The sequence below is a fragment of the Microplitis demolitor genome, chromosome 7 (assembly GCF_026212275.2).
Source record: "Microplitis demolitor isolate Queensland-Clemson2020A chromosome 7, iyMicDemo2.1a, whole genome shotgun sequence".
Taxonomy (NCBI): Eukaryota; Metazoa; Arthropoda; class Insecta; order Hymenoptera; family Braconidae; genus Microplitis; species Microplitis demolitor.
Window position 1 is genome coordinate 3,349,416 of NC_068551.1, and position 21,186 is coordinate 3,370,601.

General features: G+C 33.0%; 1 protein-coding gene across 6 annotated transcripts in view; it reads left to right on the forward strand.

The window, feature by feature from the left end:
* The first annotated feature begins 2,241 nt into the window (after nt 1-2,241).
* Nucleotides 2,242-21,186, forward strand: part of LOC103576863 (protein tramtrack, beta isoform) — a 32,884-nt gene continuing 13,939 nt past the window's right edge. The window contains exons 1-3 of one of the 6 annotated variants that reach the window (XM_008557273.1): nt 2,242-2,556; nt 17,979-18,395; nt 18,479-19,211. In XM_008557273.1, coding sequence (XP_008555495.1) covers nt 18,177-18,395; nt 18,479-19,211 — 952 coding nt within the window. In that variant the 5' untranslated portion in view covers nt 2,242-2,556; nt 17,979-18,176. Of the gene's footprint in view, nt 2,557-4,489; nt 4,728-5,080; nt 5,342-6,700; nt 7,022-8,383; nt 8,550-17,978; nt 18,396-18,478; nt 19,212-21,186 lie in introns of those variants that run through there. The other 5 variants (XM_008557276.3, XM_008557270.3, XM_008557274.2 and 2 more) reach the window with 5 other exon arrangements.

Sequence of the window (21,186 nt, forward strand, 5' to 3'; positions counted from 1 at the left end):
ACTCCCCTCGTCATCGTCATCCTACTTCTCAGACTAAAACTTATGTACTACGTCCTTTTCGTTTCTCTCACCCACCCTACATACTACATACTACTAACTACAGACTATACCGTCTACGTGTTCTTTTTTATTCGATAGTAAGCAACGACAACCCTGGTTACAAGCTTACAGCGGCCATTGCTTCTCACATTCCCTCTACTCTATTTATTATTTAATCTACTGGTACTATATCTATCACTCGTTAGGATATTTTCATTTGTCCAGTAATTCCGTTACCCTTTTTTGCTCCGTCACAATGCATAGCAATGGACAAGTCTATATATATATATTTATATATAATCATAAAAAAAGCTGACACAGATTCAGTCATTTTATGTAATGCGAGAGCTGACCACTTGCATAAAAATTACAAAATAACTTTAATACAATTACATGACCAGTAGTAAAAACGTTTTTTTTTTTTATAGATCCTTGCAACAGATAAAATTTATCAGTTAAAAAAAAAACTAAAGGATTTCAGTAGTTATACGATACGAATTTTCAGACTATTTTGTGGTCAAATGTGAGAAATCGCTTGCCAGAGTACTTCTTGCTCTTTACTACTTAAACGATTCCGCGACGTCTACTACTACTTCAAATATAATAACACAGTGGACTGGCGTAAAGTAGTTGCCTGGATGTGATGTGACCCAAGTAAAGATTAAATAAAATAACAAGCTAGGATATGTAACTTTATTAAGCGTTAAGATGACTTAACGTAAGCTAGCGTGGGTAAATGGGTGGATTTAAAGTGAGGAGCCAGAGGAAGGGATGGGCTGAGGAATCTAGCTCACGGTTCTGCATGAGTGTGATACAGCACTGGAGATCCGTGGGCGCGTGCACGCGATACGAGCTGAAACTCAGCATTTATACATATATATTTTATACATCTCAGCATCAGCATCAGCAGCCTGATCAGAGTTTACAGCCGTACCTCTGGCACTGGTGTGTAGTGTGTAGCGTATCAGCATCAGCATATATAACTTTATAATATATAATACTGGAACTAACGCTTAGCTCTGGTTGTTGGTTGGTCTTGTATTGCTAGAGCCAAGCCCCAAGGACACTGGCATAGGATAGAGAACACACAACACTGAATATCAGAGAACATAAAGTTCTAAAGCGGCGCGTAGCTAAGCCGGAGGAGTCAAATCATCGGCTCGACGTGGTCTCTCCCCTTTACCCCGACCCACATCCACCCGACCCACGTCTCTCCCTCCCACCCTCTCTCTCTCTCGCTCAACACACACACATAATTCTGCCACCGATACCACAGCACTTCCCACTTGGCCCCCCCACGTACGACCTCCCTTGTACTCTCGCTATTCTCCACTCTCAGTCTATATACATTATACACATACATATATATTTATAAGAGTATCTGTATTTGTAAAAGTATGAGCGTGACGTGAGCCATACACCAGATCTCGACTCCGTTCCGTCAGCCTGTTCCGTTTACTCCCCTCGAGGGGTCGCGCAATTCTTCGCCCCGTACCGTCGTCCTCGCCCTGCTCTCTATATACTATCCTATGTACCTCCTCACCTCCTCTTTGCTTATACTGCTGCTGTTACTCCCGTTTTTTTCCTCTCGCACTCAACCCGTTGTCTCTCTTTCATTATATTTATTCTCATTCGCTCGCTCAGCTTCCCCTTCCTTAAAAAACATCATTTTTTTTGTCTCCAGCTTGTTCGTCTATCCGTCGTCATGTAGCCAGTTTCATCCACGCCATACAACTTTTTATCAATTGACTAAAAAAAATAAAAAGTTATTGTCATTAAATCCCTTCTTTATTCTCCGTACTCTTCCTTCAAATAACAATCAACCTCATCATAATCATAATCTCATTTTGATTAAAATTATTGGCGGGCTTTTTCAAATTTTTATACGCGCCATAATTTTTAAAACTCGGCTCAGTTTAAAATTTTTTTTTCTTTATTCTCCATATCTATTTATGGAGTTTGAGAATGACAATTTGCTCAATTATTGGGTCTGATATAATTAAAAATGACATTACAATAGATTATATAATTATTTACAGATATATATATTTTTTATTTAACATAAAGTTATAGATAGTTTGCGGCGCAAAAGACGAAAGTGGCTGAGTAATAATGGACTGTCACAGCGGGACCGAAGCGCCGCGACTCGCATGTCGGGGTAAACGTGTCAAGGTGGCGGCGGCGACGGCAACATCAGCAACAGCAACCGCGGCAGTCTAGTCTTATTTGCAACGCGCGCAAATATATCGCGGACAAGAATCGGGGAGTGTACTCTTGTTTGTCACGTGTACAACAGGGAGGAAAAACACGTCAAGAAATATCTAATAACAAGTTAGACACTTGATCATGTTGATAACGCAGGTTTAATTATTTTAATACTGAGGATTGTGTCAACGAGGATAAAAAAACATCTCATCTAAAGTGTTGGTGTGAAATGTTATGTGTCATGTATTCATTATTTCACAGTAATTAAAATTTTTATAACAATTGCTGAGGACAGGATCAAGGATTACTGTGGTGAGTTTTTAATTTATGAATATATATGTATATATATTATATATATAAGCAAGTTAACTAGTGGAGTGATAAAAATTCACGTCTGCGCAAAACACGTCTGTAATTCACGTTAGCAACCACGCGGTCTTATACATATGTAGCCGCACTTCCCGCCACACTATAATTCTTATCTTTTCTACATTTTTTTTTTCCTTATTCTCTAGAAGTTTTTTTTTTAATTATCAAAACCAAGGGATGCGATAAATTTATTTCTTTATCAATCAGAAAAAAAAATCAGTAAATGAAGCCGACATGCGACAATTTTTGAATTTCGGAGTAAATAAATAATTTGAAAAATCAGTACGCGCATTTTTTTAAATTTCAATATTTTAATTTATTTGAAATTTAAAAATTGTCGCATGTCAGCTACATTCACACTCATAAAAAAAATACTTTTTCCCTTATATAATTTATCGTTGAGTTATTTACTCATATTTATATTTAAATGTCTAATTACATTTATGATACTCCATTTAGCTGAGGTCTAATAATTTTTGGATTTTTTTTTAAAAAATAAATTATGAAAAAAAAAAATATTTAAAAAATTGTACCTATACTTTTTTAAATTTTCTACATGTGCATATTTTTAGTTTATTTTTATTTTTTTAATTAATTTGTTAAAAAATAAAATCTGAAAATTGTTGATTGCTAACAGCAGGATTATATTTATATTTACTGTGAGTGAAAAAAATATTTACCCTGTAAAAATTCTAAGCTGTAGGGGACGAGTATAGAAATATATTATAGGGGAGTAAAAAAAGACTGAGAAAAAAAAATATGTCACGTGTACCAGCAGTAGAGTAAGAAATTAAAAAGTTAACTTATTATAGATAGGATGTGTTGTGTAGGGAGAGAAAGCCATGTCGCGAGAAAGAATATATATATATATATATATATATATATATATATATATATATATATATATATATATATATATATATATATATATATAAGAAATACGATAATTGTTACCTAGTACCCACATGTACAATGAAAAACTAAATTTTTTAAAAATAAATTTTCCCTACGGTTTGGAGAAGAGGTTTTTGAATCCCATCTCAGGAGGGTGAAAAAATATATCGTATCAGCATCAGTAATATTGAGTTTTAAATAACTAGATAGATATATTTGTAGATATATTTATATTTATGTACTAGGATAGAATAGAAAATGTATATTCCTCTGGTAAGATGATTCGTGATTGCGACAGAGTCCAAGGAGAAAAAAAGACCCAAGGCTTGGTTGCACGTCCCTGTAGAGAGTAGACTATCACGCATCAGGGGCAACTAAAACGAGTCGAGCCTCGAGACAGTACAGAGTTAAATGCGAGTGAAACTCATACACGTATCTTATAAGCAGCAACGATACTCTTTGGTACTCTTTGTACAAGTGAAAGAGTGAGAGGTGGCTTCAAAACGGGGTGTGAATGTATCTGTATGTGAGGGGCTGCTCCTCTCTCCTCTTTATATATATACATATATACATATATATACTCGTAAAGTAAAAAATATACAGACACACTAGAGCTGAGCTGATCTGAGCATAGCCAGAGCAGAACAGTACAGCCAGCAAGTGAGGGAGTGAGGAAGTGAGGAAGGGAGAGACCGAGGGAGAGACTGATAAAGAGAGTTGGAAAATAAATGATAAAGAGTGAACGAGGGAGCAAGAAGAAACTAAAGAGTTCAGGGGGCGGTATTTTAAATCCTCATCTCTCTCTTTGCCTCACTCACCCGCATACATATATCTCTTATATATATTTATCTCTGTTTAACTCACGTGTTCGCGAAGCGGCACCGCGGCACGGTGGTTTGGTTGAACGAGGGCGCGCGAACGGGCGGGTGTAGTCTCACCGTGTAAGCGGTGAACGTGCCGCTGAACGGAACGGCAACTCTGTTGAGCAGCACGGGCGTAGGCGAGATTCCGTCTATGCCGAGTGGTGGCGCACCACGAATTCCTCACAGCCGAGGTAGCCCGAGTCTGCCCCGAAGTCTGCCTCGACTTGCTGACATGGCGTCCTAGCGCTCTGTACACTGGCCAACAAAGTACGTCCTCGTTGGGTGTAAGGCTTTGTGGGCACCAACCCCACTGCACTGTGTGGGTTCATCAACGCGCCCTGGATATAACATGCCAAGGTAAGTGTCATCAGTGATAACAAAAAAAAATTAAATTATGTGATTTAATTACGTGATCAAATTTGTTTGTTGTTGTATTTGTTGTTGTTCCTCCTGTTATTATTCATTATTTATTATTATTTTTTTTTTATATTGTTGATATTAATATTACTGTCGTTATTGATGACCGTCAGGTATTGGGGTATTTCGGGATTAAATGAATAAATAAAAACGGTGATATGTTGAGATATATGTAGAAGGATATAATGGGGTGGAGCACAAGCAGTTCGCCGCGACGTTAAACCAGCAGCAACAGTACGACGTCGACCAAGAGGAAGTCGCGGTAGAGGAGAGAGACGAGGAGGAGGATGATGATGATGATGATGTTGATGATGAGGAGAAGGGAAGGTGGTAGTGCGTTTTGGTGGTAGTGCTGATGTGTGCTAGTGATGAATTTTCGTGTGTAAGTGCATATGTGTACACCCCATATCGTCAATATACTTTACAACCCAATGAAAAAATTTTTTTTAAGGGTATAAATAATTACTAACGTGATATTTATTTCAAGATAATTTTTTTAGAATTTTTCGGCTGGAAAGTTGGGTAAATCCTGGCAGATGTAAAAAGTACACCCCGTAAGTTTCATTTAAAAAATTAAAGGCTTGTTTATTAATTCAAAATTTTGAATTAAATTATCCGTAAACTTAAACAAGAGGATAAAAAATATGAGTTATTATTTTTATCAATTGATTTGACTATTAATTATATTTTTATTTATCACTAGACGGGTTGGATTGGAGTATAGCTGGTAGGATTTCTCGTGCGCTCGTTCTCCGGACATCGGTGTCACGGTGCGGGCCGTATAGGGTCGTTGCCATCGGGCTCGGTTACCCCGCTCTGCACTACGCGGAATCGATATTACCCGTCGACGACGACGATGACTACGACAACAGCGGACAGAGTGCTTCACAATGGGCGAATAATATTAAAAAGAGACGGACAAATCGGCGAAACATTGAGTTGAAAAGAGATAAACGTTTGACTGATAATATAGAAAAGGGGCGCAAGGAACGAGGGCGTGAAGGAATAGGAAAGCGCGATACGGACGCGCGGGTACGAGAGAATAAGAGAGAAAAAATGTCCGTGGGTGTTGAGCGCACGCATGTGCCTACGTATCACACATGTGAGTTTTATATACATATATTTATAGACATGTACACACATATGGACATACGTATACGCATACACACCCATTGGCAGTAGCAGCAGCGTTTGGTTGAAAATAATCACGCGGGTGCCTCCTAGCCTGACTCTTCATGTGTGTTTCCGCGTTTTGTTCCTCTCTAGCGGGCGGTTTCCCTACATTTTCTATTCTACACTATACTTTATATTTATTTTAACTTTGTACACATAGTGCCCCACATGGAATTTTTCTCCGCTCGTCTATCTATATCTCGTATATCTCCACATACATACATACATATATTATATATATATTTCTACACGTGTTATGTAGACGAAACCCTCTAAATACACCTCCTAGAAAGGGTTATAAATAATAATCTCTTATCAGTTTGAAAAAAGAACATAATGGAGTAGATAAAATTTAAACTAAAGAATTAAAGTTTAAATTTAAAATGTACGAGTTATCGTCTGCTGTCGGTCCTTGTACGTGGGGATTTTTAGCCGAGAGGGTTGCGTAAATATCTCTCCTCTTTCTTCTCCCTCCACGTCTGCCCTCACTTACACACGTGCATGTAGTACGTATGTGATATGTTCATATATATGTATATGTATGATATAAGTAGTGTTGGTGTTGTAGCCATAGGCGCCGATACTACGCCCCAAGACCCGGGGTGTGCTGAGCCATGCCGAGGCGCTGAGCTAAGCACTACTCGACAAGTCAGTCCGTTCGCCGTCCATCCTCCCTCCAGACGTCTCTCCCTCCCTTGGATCCCTCGCAACGCAACCCCTCCTTTTCCCCCAAGTATCCATTCACCGCAGCGACTAACTCCTTGCTCCCCTTCAGTTTGACTTTTTCCCCCGTAGCACGCGGGTGCGTGCTTGCTGTGTGCAAAGACACCATTTTTCATAAATTATTTCTTCGTCCGTTTGTTCTTATTTTTAAATTAATACAATCACTTATTACTTTTTTTTTTTGTGTACATCGGGCGTGTATATATCGTATATATATGTCCACCTGTATGTGTATATATTTCTACATACTATTTGTGCCAGTGTATGTTTATACATACGTTGCCGAGTAGTGTAACTGTGCGTCTTATATTTTTTATTGAGTTTGTGATACACAACAGGTGAGTTGGTTATCACCGCAATCTTATTATTTATTATTATTATTTATATATTTATTTTAAACATTATATTATTTTTTTAACCCTCGTGAATTTTAAATTATTTTTAATGAATTATTTGAAATACGCGGCAGTATCAGCAGTAATTGGTCTGTTATATTGACTATTGATTATTTTTAATTTCCTTATCGCGGGAACAGGATTTTATTATCGTCGACAATGACGTATTTTAGTATGTACATATATATACAAAATATTATAAAAGTGTAGAGTGAAAACCGTTGGTTGTCGCTTAACTTGGAGGGCGCGCGTGCAACTCTGGATTGGAGTGAATCAACCTACTTTCCGAGAGACAAGACAAGAATCATAACGGTTTATAAAAATTTTCCAAGCCAATCTTACCAAGTACACGTGTGTGACGTTACCGTAACAGACGACAGTACTAAAAGTAATAAATTTTTTTTTTACATTCTTCAATGTCACAAACGACAATTACCGATACTGGGTGATAATTCGACAGCAATATTTTATTTTTTGTTACAACTCACTTACAAAGTCCACGCCACCACCACCAGCATTATCATCGCCGTGGTCTATGATACGATTCCCCTTCTACTGGGTGTCCTTTACAATTTAACTCGTCTCTAGATATGATAATACTCGATGTTGTCTATCGCTCGCCACTCAAGCGTATCCTAATCTCACTTTACCCACGCACCCACTCCCACAATTACGAAATATAAATTCGCTTCCACGCCCCCCAGAGCATTAAGAATTAATGCGTGTGACATAAAGAGGGATAGTAAAGAATAAAATAAAAAAAAACCAGGCGACAAGTGCGTACGGAGCATCCGAGCGAATCCACGTCCCCACGTTTTTATTCTGTACTTGATACTTATTTTTTTCTGTGTACTTTTTATTACTCATATTACTGTACTACTGTATTACTAAATCATCGTCAGTAGTTGAATTATATATTATATTCTATTGGAATATATGTATGTAATTTAAAAAGTAGATGGTGAGCTTTAAACAACATTTACATGCGCTTCCTGCGGGCGGATTTAAATAACCGTGACGATTTTATCAGAGTGCCCTTAAGGGGTTGATTGTACTCAGTAGGAAAGACCGCGTGTGAAATATAAATTAAATGAAGGGAAAGGGATTGTTCGAGTCGTGTACATTCACTAAACTCGTGGTCATAAACTTTATGATGGTATGGGAACTTATGGGCATGGTTGGATAGATTAGAAGGGCGTTGGGGTAAAATAAGTAAGAGAGGGGGCTGAAAAATTTTCTTTGACTCGAGTCTGGTTACTAAAATACCCACGTACTGATCACACGCAGTCGTTTTGTGTTTGTCGGGGGCGGTGGTTCATTCAAAAATTAAAATTATTTAGTTTTTCTATCCTGTGCTATTTGTTGCTCGTTTTGATTGCCATTAAATATTTTAAGTAGTGTTGGTAATATAATTTTGATAGTTTAAATCAAGTGGTTCAAAATCATTGTTAAGGATTTACTTCTACTACAGGTTAATTTTATTTTTTTTATATATAACTTATTACCCTGAAGTTAGCAGACTATTAATAATTTTCGAATTTTTTTTTTTTTGATGGTTTAATTTTAAAAAATTGAAAAACTGAAAAAATGCACGTGCAGAAAATTTAAAAAACTACAGGTGCAATTTTTAATTTTTATCGATTTTAAAAAAATTAAAATATTAGATGTCGGATTTCAGTATCATATTTATTATATTATTTCTTTATACACTTGTCTTTTTTACCTCGTCATCTACCTGCGCCCTTCGCGACAAGTTAAATTCTCTACCCGATAAATTCAAAAAAGGTTTCCGGGAATACACCTGCCTACTACTCACTTTTAATTCTTATTCTTAATAATAATAATAATATACTGGCGCTTGTACATTTCCCGTCTTTTTACTCAATCTTACCGGGTTTTTCCCCATCACCTGGTTCGTTCGCCTTCACGCCATGCTGGACACGAGGAAATTAGTCTTTTAGGGAGGAAATAATCTGAAAATTAACTTTTTTTTTCTTATAGCGTCAGGTATTTTTTTAATTTGAAATTTTTTTTTAAATTTAAATTTAATTAGTAATGAAAATTGTTGAGGAATGCTTCGGAGTGCAAGAAAGTATCGAGTAACGGTTTAGTTGTACGAAGGAAACGAGTCGAGTCCTCTTTCCTTCCCCTCCTCTGTACTGACTTTACTTCTTACTGTTAAGTACAGTTTTTTTTTTTTTTTTTTTTTGTAATTCTGTACAAATACAAAGGACTCTAGTTTCTTAAGTTGACGGTTTTTCAAATTTCTTCTTAGAAGTTGACGACAAACTGAGTCGGTTTTTTTTTTTTTTTTTTTTTTTTTCATATAAATATATCACTTGTAATTTATATAAATTAAGCATATAATTGATAAGTTATCAATTGTATATTAATACATTCAGGAAATATTTAACATTACACAGATTTTTACAGCGGTATTTATTTGAATGTAATAATTTATCGCTTTGTTACCCATAGTAAATTCACGGAAAATTTTCAAATAAATATATATGTACATATATTTATATTATATGTCGTTTGTTAAAAGAGTTGACTTCTGATTCATCGGAATCCTAAACGAAATGTGAGCTGGTAGCCTCTTCAGGTCAACTTTTTTTCCTTTTTTTCTTCTTTCCATCCTTCCCTTTATATTTAAAATTTTTTTTCCTTTTCTACTGAGAAGAGAAGTAAGGAATGAACGAAAGGGTCGAGTTCGTCGAATTGAACAACGTGACTACAAAGTGCGCAATAATGTCCTCGACAAGCGGAAGGGGTTAGAGGGGAATAGAAGGCGTTGTGAATTTCACAAGAGTGGATGCTATCATAACCCCTTGACTAACATTATGAATCATTCTGTACTCTTTTAATACCGCCGTGTTACTTATATTATTATTTAAATAAACTCTGTTGTTTTTGATTTTTACTGCAACAACAAAACAAAAAAAATATATTTATACATATACAGAAAAAAAAAATTTCTTGGTGCAAAAAATTTTTACTTGTCCTAAGAATTTATTTTTCATTATAAATTGAAAAAATATTTTCTTGAATCAAGATAATTTTTCTTCTGCAGAAAAATATGTAGAAAAAATATTTTCTTGACGCAAAAAATTTCTTTATGTTCTGAGAAAATTTTCACTTTTAATTTCTAATGAAAAAATTTATTTGGAGTAAGTAAAATTTTTTCGCGCCAAGAAATCCGTTTTTTACTGTATATATAAATATATTAAAATGTTGATAAATATATATAACTTTTATAAATTAGCCGCAAGTCCTTTTTAGTAATTCTTTAATTTATTTTAAAATTACTCTGGTATAAATTTAATGGGGTTGTAAATTACTCGGTATAAATTTACTAGTACAGTTTAACATAAATATTAAATAAAAAAAAGTACATAGAGAAATGAAGGAATGCGTGTAATGGATAATCCGTTCTTGTATAATAGTGTGCCAGGCTTCGCGCCCCAGTTACACTTACCACGGCTATTCTTTTCGAGGAAACCGCATAAACGTTGTGTTTAAATACGATGAACAGGAAACTAGGATTAGAACAGGAGTTTAAATTATTTTAAATTTCATTATTTTTTTTTAACAAACTTTTTTCCCAAGACACCGAGCCTTAATATAATGTCTTCTTGATAGTGTTGACAGTTAGTGGAATTTTTTTCCCCTTGTAATACCATAGTCAGGTAATTACACTAGAGTTTTACATATTTGTATTTAGTATTTGTATGTATGAGTAAGTAGTAAAAATGAAAGTTGTATAGAGATAATAACGACAATGATAATTCTCATTAGGGAGTAGTTTTATCATCACGATAATAATTTAAAAAAAAAAAAAAAATTAAAACATTTTTTCCTCATTAGTATCAATTTATAGTAATAAGTTTTTAAGTAAATCGGTATCGGTATTGGTTTATACAAGAGGGAAAAAATAAGATGTTACGCCACTGTGACGGGGTCGAGGTCGAGGGCAATAATCGAGGGACGCGTATATATATGTATATGTTGATATATATGGTATTGTATATGGGGAAGTAGAGGTTGTGTGAGTATGAGTGCGGGAGAAGAGGGTGAACTGAATTTTGCATGAGGATCGCGTTGGCGATTGCGTGTTTCATGCATAACAAGAGGAACAGAGGGAAAAATACTGAATTAAAAAAAAAATTTAAAGCAAAAAACCAACTGGAAAAAAATAATGGAATTTTTTTTATTTTCCAGTACAATATAAATAGGTATGACGGCCATACATTGGGTACTTTTTGTGAATAAATTAAAATGATTAGGAGTAGATGTATTTTAATATTTATTTATAGACATATACATATGTATATATGTACATACAATAGCTTGGAAGTGAGTATCGAGAGGGCGAGACGTTTAAAAAAGTCTAAAGTCCAGTTAAAAAATGCGGGTGGACGCCAATGGACGGTAGAGATGGCGAGGTTGGGTCCTATCCGTGACGACGACGGCCACGACGACGACGTCGTATGAGGGGAGGCAAAAATGGCTTGAGTAAGGAGGAAGGGTGGTAGCTGAGCCGGCTTGAGAACTTGACGGAGGGTAAGGGGAGAAAGGCATAACTGTGATGGGGAGAGCTCGAGAAGCAGAGGGGTTGCCGGCCAATGGGCGTACAAGTTCCGTGCGTGAGTTGTTCCTCTGGCCTCTCTTTTACTCACTTTCGACATCTCTCTTTTCTCATCTCCCTCTATACTATTTTTATTTTTTTTATCCTTTTATTATTCGTTAAGAGGTAACAAAGTCGCGAAACCCAAGGACAGGGATGGGATAGGGATAGAACAAGGGGCTGAGATACAACCCGTTTAAATATTTTTTTATTTCATATATATTTAAATAAATATTTCTCTTGATCAATTATCAACATTATTGAGCAACGTTTCAAGTGTAAAGTGACACTTGAAATGTTTTTTTTTTTTTTTATATAGTCATTAAATATACCCTAAAGAAATAGATGACGACGTGACAATGGATATGGACAAAAGTCGCTGACACACATATTTGTGTCTTCATAAAAGGCGATAAAAATAATAGTGGTGTCGGCGGTGTTGGTGGTGATGATGATGATGATGATGGTGGTGGCGGGTCGTTGTATGTTTGTTGCGGGAATGCACGCATTCTAAACGAAGGTTCTAAAATGTAGGACACACGCAGCGTGCACACACTCAGATACCGCGACTACTACTCATTCCCCTCTTACCGCACTTGGTCAACACGTCGCGTTATCCCCGCCATGCATACCACTCTTCAACATTAATCCTCCGTTAAGTTTACTTGCTATATGTATGTTATGCTATATGTTCTTCAGCATTGATGTACATATCACACTAACGGATAACAAAAAGTTAGAAAAAAATTATGTACCCATGGATGGGTGGGTGTACATGTGGATAATTATCAATGATACTCCATTTAACCGAGGTCTAATAATTTTTTTTAATTTTTAAAAATTGTACTTATAGTTTTTTTAATTGTCTACATGTCCATTTTTTTGTTTTTTTTTAATTAATGGGTAGAAAGAAAAATTCAAAAATTTTTAGTTGTCTCCTAACTTCAGAATCTTTAATTATGTAACAATTTTCGGGTTTTTTTTTTCACCAAATCAATTACAAAAAAAAAATAAACTAAAAATATGCACATGTAGAAAATTTAAAAAACTACAGGTGCAATTTTTCAAAATATTTTTTTTTTTATAATTTATCATTTTTTAAAAATTAAAAAATTATAAGACCTCGACTTTAGTATCAGATAATTCTGTAAATATATTTAATAGATCCTGTGTAATCAGACTTAACACGAATATATATATTATATATCTATATATGAATGTACATTAACAACAGATTGTACGAGATGTATTCACTGTTTATCGTTGCGAGAAATATTAATACGTAGGAGAGAAACGATGTGTATATATATATAAATATATGTATATATAAGTTCTGACGTGTGTGACACGAAGCTGATCGTTCCAAGCACATCCTGGCACTCCCCCAGTTTGTCGTTGAGGGAGTGGTGTTAAGAGGGGCGCATAGATATCCGAGGCCGCTCTCGAGTGCCAGGAGTAAGTTGCTGTTGCTGTTGCTGATGGTATGCCTCTATCACACTAGTTCGCTTGTATTCCCCCTCTGTCGTTTTTATTATTCTCTCGAGTCAAAGATCCCTTTTATATTTAACCATCTAGACCCTTTACTCCGACTATCCGTAAACCTTTCACTGAATCACTTTGTAACACAACCACGTAGATGGAAAATCGACTTTGACTTTTATATCGTACCTTTTTTTTCCTCATTTTTTTTTTTTAAAACCTCGACCGCGATTGCTGACGAATAGAAATTTAGTCATACTCGATGAAGCAACCCTCATTTACAACCTTCGTACGTACGGTTTAAAACTAAAAAGAAAAAAATAAATATATTTAAATGTACTGTTAATTACTGTTAAATTTCCCTCATTATATATATTTTAGTAGACAGTAATAATTTTCAATATGAGTAATTTTAAACGTCACTCAATACAGTAATTGTTATCTTAAATTATCGAAAAATAGTAAGTGATTTTTTACGAGGGTATTGATTAATTAATAATTAAAAAATAATGAAAAATTAATTAAAGTATAGCGGAGTAAATAGTAATTTAAAATGTTAAAATATATATTTTTTTAGTGTATTCTTCCAGTATCTTATATTTCCTCCACTCGAGCTCTTTCACAATGTCCTGAACTGGTCTATTACGTAATATTTATTTGTTCGCTTGGCAAACGAGTAGTATCATCATGGCGCGTTGTATATACGCGTAAAATAAGAAAAAGGTTTATTATAATAGTATTAGTCGTGGTGGTGGTTCTGCTGGTTCTTGTGCTGTCTACATATTTATGTATGCATATATGTATGCAGAGTTTTAAGCATAAAGGTGATGATGTAGTAAGAATTTAAAGAGTTTTTCTAAAAAATACATTATATTTTTTGCCCTCGTGTCGGTATTATATATGGCGCGAAGCGCAGGAGCTACTAAGTATAAGGTATCACAACTATCTTAAATAATATGAGTATGAAAACGTGATATTAAAGGAAGCAACGGTGCTCGCGCCACCAGATCTTTAAAAAGAGAGGGAATTTTAAATAGCCTTTTTTATTTTATATCTTTATCTTTATCTTTCTTATTAATTTAATCCTATATTTTTTTTATATACACACACACACACACATATATATATATATATATATATATATATATATATATATATATATATATATATATATATATATATATATATATATATATATATATATATATATATATATATATATATATATATATATATATATATATATATATATATATATATATATATATATATATATATATATATATATATATATATATATATATATATATATATATATATATATATAAATGTTAGCGGTGTTATTCACTGCGCTTTGTCGTATTCATTTTATATCCCGACATGACTTGGTCGCGGCAATGCCGATTACGCAATGCGTGGCCGTGAGATTGTCCGAGTCTCGTGTCGCGTCGCCACTTTACACTCTTATTTCTATCTTTATCTCATTATTTTTTCTCTTTTTCAAATATATATATATATATATATATATATATACATATATATACATATATATCTATATATAATTCTTTTACTAGTAGATAGGATCGGAGTTTTATGTGACGACGCCTGCGAGACTATGGTATATATATGTATATATACATATTATATATATGTATATATATATATATAATATGAGTCTTCTTTTTTTACAGTGTCGTATAATAGTAAGTATATTATATCACAGTCAACACAGATCTCGCCTTACATTACATTACTTGTACTTATACTTTGCTCTCTTGCTTGTAGTCACTTTACTCAAGTGTCTTTATATATAGACAGAAATTTTATAAGACTATGTATATATATAAATATGTGTGTTAAGGAGCACCCATGCTCATACAAGAGGGTTCATACAAAATATATATATTCAGTACAGTCGCAACAAGTTTCTGTATTGAATGTATGTATTGTATGGAAGTATATATATATATATATATAGAGAAAAATAAAAAAAACGCGTTGGGGAGGCCATGAGTAATGACGTTATCGATGATGAAGTCATCATAGATTAAAAATTGTTATTTACTTTTTTAAATAAAATAAAATATTAAAATAGTTTTTGTCGTTATTAAAATATATATATATATATATTGGCTGTAATTAAAAAGAAATTATAACGCGTTATAAATCATGAATGTCAGTATAATTTAAATGGCCAGTGACATTTATTTTAATATTCATTTAAAAAATTTTTTAATCCATTTAATTTAATAAAATAATTTATTTTTATCCACGATAAAATAAAACTCGTTGTAAAAGTAAATATAGAATTTATATACTTGTGTAGTTTAAATTTTATAAGACAATTGTAATGTAATTTTTTCTTTTTTTTTTTTTAAACATAATTGCCGGCACTAATCCTTTGAGTTAAAAATAAAAAAGTATATAACTCGGAATAAATGATTTTAGTTATCAGTTTATGACGTGACAAAAACCCGAGTGAATTCCCCTTCAAACAAACACTGATATTCTTTTTTCTTTTATTAAATTACATATATATATATATTTTTTTTTTTTTAAAAACTCTTCACACTTCGCCTCCTTGTAATTTCTTGATTCTTGATGGCGCGACAACGACAACGCAGTTGTGTACACCAACTAAACGACCTCAACTTGTCCTATTTATTATTTATTTTAAAATTTCATAATTCGACATTATTGTAATAACGTGCGTGTGTTAATTCACTTTTTTATTAGTAACCACTAGCGATCCATCGATTATTTATAAAATAAAATCTATATATTTTAGGAAATTAAATAAATTATTATCACAAGTTTGTTATGGTTAGCTTTTTTTATTACAAAAACGATAACTTGCGCAATATATCACCGTAGTCTGGCAATAGGCAGCAGGTAGACAATTTAGTAGTGGGAATAACTTGGATTATGATGTGGTCGCGGTAACAAGAAGGGATATAGTATAACATAACATAACATAACATGAAAGAATGGAGAATTAACTATACGGGAGTAAATGTGAAAGAGAAAAGGAGAGAAATAGGAAAAAGATATATGGTAATAATTATAATAATAATAATAATATATTGGAAAGTGTGTGTAAGCCAAAGCCAAAGCCAAGACAGTAAACTAAGGGCCTTGGAATAACAGCATGCGTGAAACCAATCGTGCTTCCTCTTGCAGGTTAACGAGGTCGCTCAAGGTCGAACCTTGCCGCGCTTCTTGGGAGTCCAGATGTAATATCCACGTGCATAACTTTATATATATTTATATATTAGACTGTGACAAAAAAAATTATTTTACAAAAGTTTCCTTGAATTTTTCCTCAAATGTTTGTCAACTTTGGACTTTTTCGTTTTTGATGACAATTTCTATACGATTTGATGTAAATTTACTAAAAGAATTATAATGCAAATTCATTTTAAAAGTTGAGTAGAAAAAAGTTGTCAATTTTCAGGCAAATTTTTACTCCAATTTATGGTTAATTTGATTTAAAAAATTGTAAAGTTTGCTGTCAAATTCGAGCAGCAAATTTCAGATAATTTCAACATCAAATTACTGTCAATTTCAAGCTAAAGTGGCTATTAGAAAATATAGTCTATCATAGAAATTTTTTATTTTTCTTTATTGAGCGGGTTTTTGTCCCATAACTCCGAAACCACTGAGATAAATGAAATTGACTTCAATAAATTTTTTTAAGGAAATTGAATGCTCTACAAAAAAGGTCTGATTTAAATTTTATCTCAGATAAACCGTTTCCTTGCAATCATGCTTTGAACATCGGTATGATTTTACAATTTTATTTTAAAATTTTTGAATTTCGTAATTAATGTACAAAATCAGTATCAAAAAAAAAAAGGCAATGATAATTTTTAAAGGAAATTAAATGCTCTACAAAAAAAGCCTCTTAACAATTTTTGCTAAATTCACTCCTTTAAAAGTTATTCAAGTAAATTGCGGTCATCTTGACTTAAACTTTACCTTTGCGTAACTTTTGGATTTAATTTAAAAAAAAATATTCTTAGGGAGAGAAAAAAATTTTTTTGAGCCAAGAAGTTATTTTTATCTGTATACATTTACCTAAAATAATCCACAGTAACAGAACTCCATATTGGAGTAAAAAAAAATCCATAAATTTATAATGGATTGATGTAAATAATGAAACGTGTATCATTAAAATTAAAATTAATATATACAAATAAATTTAAATTGTGTGAAACTCTTGATATAATATTACGGACAAGTGACTAAGCAAATTAACAACATATTTATGAGGGATATTGCATAGTAGGCTAGGCGACTTGTCTATTTTATTTACTATGTATTTGTGCACGCAAGGTTTGATACCATTTAGTGTGTGTGAGTGTTGATGAGGAGAATAGAGCCAGTTGGTTATTTTTTTCTCACATACAATATATATATATATATATGAGGGCGAGATACGTAAAAGGAAAAGAATGAAGTCGTCTATTCAGCCTACACATTTTAACATCAGGGTCGTATAGTTTACGTCCTCCTCCGCCACCTCTTGCATTTATTTTTTTATTCACGTCTCTGTCTTGCTCACATGCTGGTATATGACTTTTCATATTAATATATATGTATATATCAAGTATTTATATATGAAACTACGTTTTATTGTTGTTTATGCTGTGCCTAAATGCGCCCACGTGTTTTTTTTTTTATTTAAAAAGAACATAATGAATCTATTTTTTTTTTTTTTTTGAAATTTATTTATAAATATATATTTATTTTTTATTGGACACTTGTAAATAATGATTTATTGTTTATTTTCAGGTCACAAGTGAAAAAAACGTGATATTTGTGGCCGATGAAGATTACAGAAGGCAAATTACTTTGGAGTAACAGCCGCAGTAGCAGAAGAAGCAGCAGCAGCAGTAGCAGTAAACGAGGAAGCAATAACGATTGTTTGAGGCCGTGGTTAGCGCGGAAGAGCGTCAGCAACGCGCAAATAAGAACTACATCTAAGATCTGATGTTAGCGGATATTAACGGTAACCTGACGGATCTGAGAAGCGAAGCGATGACGTCGCAGAGGTTTTGTCTGCGATGGAATAACCATCAGAGCAATTTACTTTCGGTGTTTGATCAATTGCTGCACGATGAAGCTTTCGTGGATGTGACGCTGGCCGTCGAGGGCCAGTTGCTCAGGGCACATAAAATGGTCTTGTCAGCATGCAGTCCCTACTTTCAGGTATATATTCAAATTTATAAACGATAAATATATTTTTATCTACTGATGGATAAATAAAAATATGTATATTTTATTTTTTTCAGGCTCTGTTTACAGGTCACCCTGATAAACATCCAATAGTAATTCTCAAGGATGTTCCTTATGTGGATATGCGCAGTCTCCTAGACTTTATGTACCGTGGTGAGGTGAGCGTTGATCAAGATCGGCTTACAGCCTTTCTCAGAGTTGCCGAGTCACTAAGGATAAAGGGTTTAACGGAAGTTAATGAGGATAAATGTGATTTACCAAACATAACGTCTTCATTACTTGGAAATCAAAACACAGTACCTCCACCCCCACCAAATTTACATAGAATAAACCAAATTGGGTCACATCATCATCATGTTACACAAAAAAGGTTCCATCATATGTCAAGTCATCCGCTATTAGGATCGGCACTAACTGCGCCAAAGAGAAAACGCGGAAGACCAAGGAAACTCAGTGGTTCATCAGATACACCGATCGAAGGATTGGGACAAGATTTACAATCATGCTCGGCAACGGATCTTGTACAGGGTTCACCAGAGATGATGGAAATGAAGATGGGCATTGATCTTCAGAGTGAAGCTAATACCGGTGGTAACGGCAATGCTAATAATAATAACAATAATAATAATAATAACAGTGGTAGCAATCACTCGGCCTCATCCGGTACACCGGGACCCACTACCGGAAGAAAAGACGAGCCTACGGAAAATGGTGAACGGGATACACCAGAGCCAGTGACGCCTAGGATCAAACAAGAACCAGAACCAACGCCGAGTACTTCCGCGCAGGGTAAGTTTTTATTTCACTTTAATTACTTTTTTCATTTTTTTTTTTTTATTTAAACTGCCCAATACTCTCATTACTCTCATTACTTTTCTATCTTATTTCTTTTCTATACTGGCCGTGACATAAACAAGATAACACGTGTTAATGAACTTTGTTTAATCGTTTGGATATATATATAAATATATATATTTTTTTTAAGTTTAATTATAGACATAATTATTAAATGGATCATAAAAATTTTTATTACCACGTGTCACATCTTTTAATGTCCACCAACGTTATCTAGATTTTTTTAAAATTTTGTTATCTATACTACTTATTAATGATAAATATATATATACATATTTTATTATTTTTTGACATTTGAAAACTGTAATTGCTTGTAATTCGCATTACGCGACGAGGGACCGTCACATGGACCCGTGATACTTTTGGAAGTTCTCATTTTCTTCTTTTCCTTCTCTCTGTTTATCATTGATCATATATAATATATATATATATATACATTCATATAAATATATATATGATATATATACATATATATTGCTGAGATTTGCTTACAGGAATTAATATTAATATCATTATAAATAATATCTACTTGAAATAATTATTTATTTAATTTCATCGTAGATATTTAATCATTTTTTTATCCTTAAATCAGTTAATGATATAAGGCAACACCAGTCGGGCAGATTATATTATTATAACTTTTTTTTTTTTAATTGTATTATTGCGAAGGTGATAATCGCAGTAAAGATGATTAAATATAAGGTTGAGATAAAAAGAAAACTAAGGCACAATGACGTAGATTATCATTGCGATGTTTTTCACAGATTTAAAGTTATTTATTATTTTTATTCTTTCAAATACTCTGCATGACGTATCAAGTCTATTAGTCCTAAAAAAAAAAATCTAATTTTGAGAGACGGTTTAGTTAAAAGCGAGCTTGCACTGAATAAAATGAGCTCTTGCTTATTATTTTCATTTATAATCCCCTGTATCCGTTTTTAAAATTAATAATAAATCAATTATTACAAAAATAACTATTAAAAATATATATAAATAACTGATAACTTCCGGATAATTTTAATAGTCCCTTAAATAATTTATTGGTTTTTATTTTAAATTTTAATCAAGAGGTAGAATTTTATTTAAAATTTATAGATGAAAATATGTAAAGAAGATAATAATTTATTAAATCCAACCAAGAGTATCACAATCCCGTACCATATCTGGTCCATAAGACAAATCACAAACCCATGTAACACTCGGCTAATCACGCTCGGCCAATGAGCAGCGTAATTAATATTAATAATTATTTATAACAACAATAACAATTATAAATATAATATATTTTTTTAATTTCAACTACAATCGCTTTATTAATTTATATTTTTATTATTTAAAATTCTAATTATAAATTGAGTTGTTTTTTTATTTATTTCTTTGCATCATAATTATTAAAATAAAATTAACTTTGTTTTGTTTGTGTTCTTACTTTTTTTTTTTCTAATGTTAATATGAGTTAAAAATTTATAAAAAAATATTTTTATGGTATTATTTTTACCCTGCATAATTAGATGATGATGATGATAATAATAAATAGCTTCGCTGCCATTGGCCAATGCGATGAAAAGAGGGGGTGGAGCCAGCTAGCGGTGCTTACATTTTAAACGCTGGTTAAAAATATTTCAACGTTAATAATTAATTATTGTTATTATTATAATAATAATGATAATGAGTTGAATAATAATTATGATAGAGGGAAATGAAGACAATTTTATTAAGTGTATTACAGACCTTTTTTTTTAAATGAAAATTATATTGAGAAAATACAAAAAATTAATTTTTTAAAAAATCGTTGAAAAACTTCGCAAGACTGCACACGGGTATAAAATAATAACGGATATTAAAAATATGAAAAAAAAAAAAGAGACAGTGTGAATGTCTTTTTTTAAAATTAATATATGCAATAGAG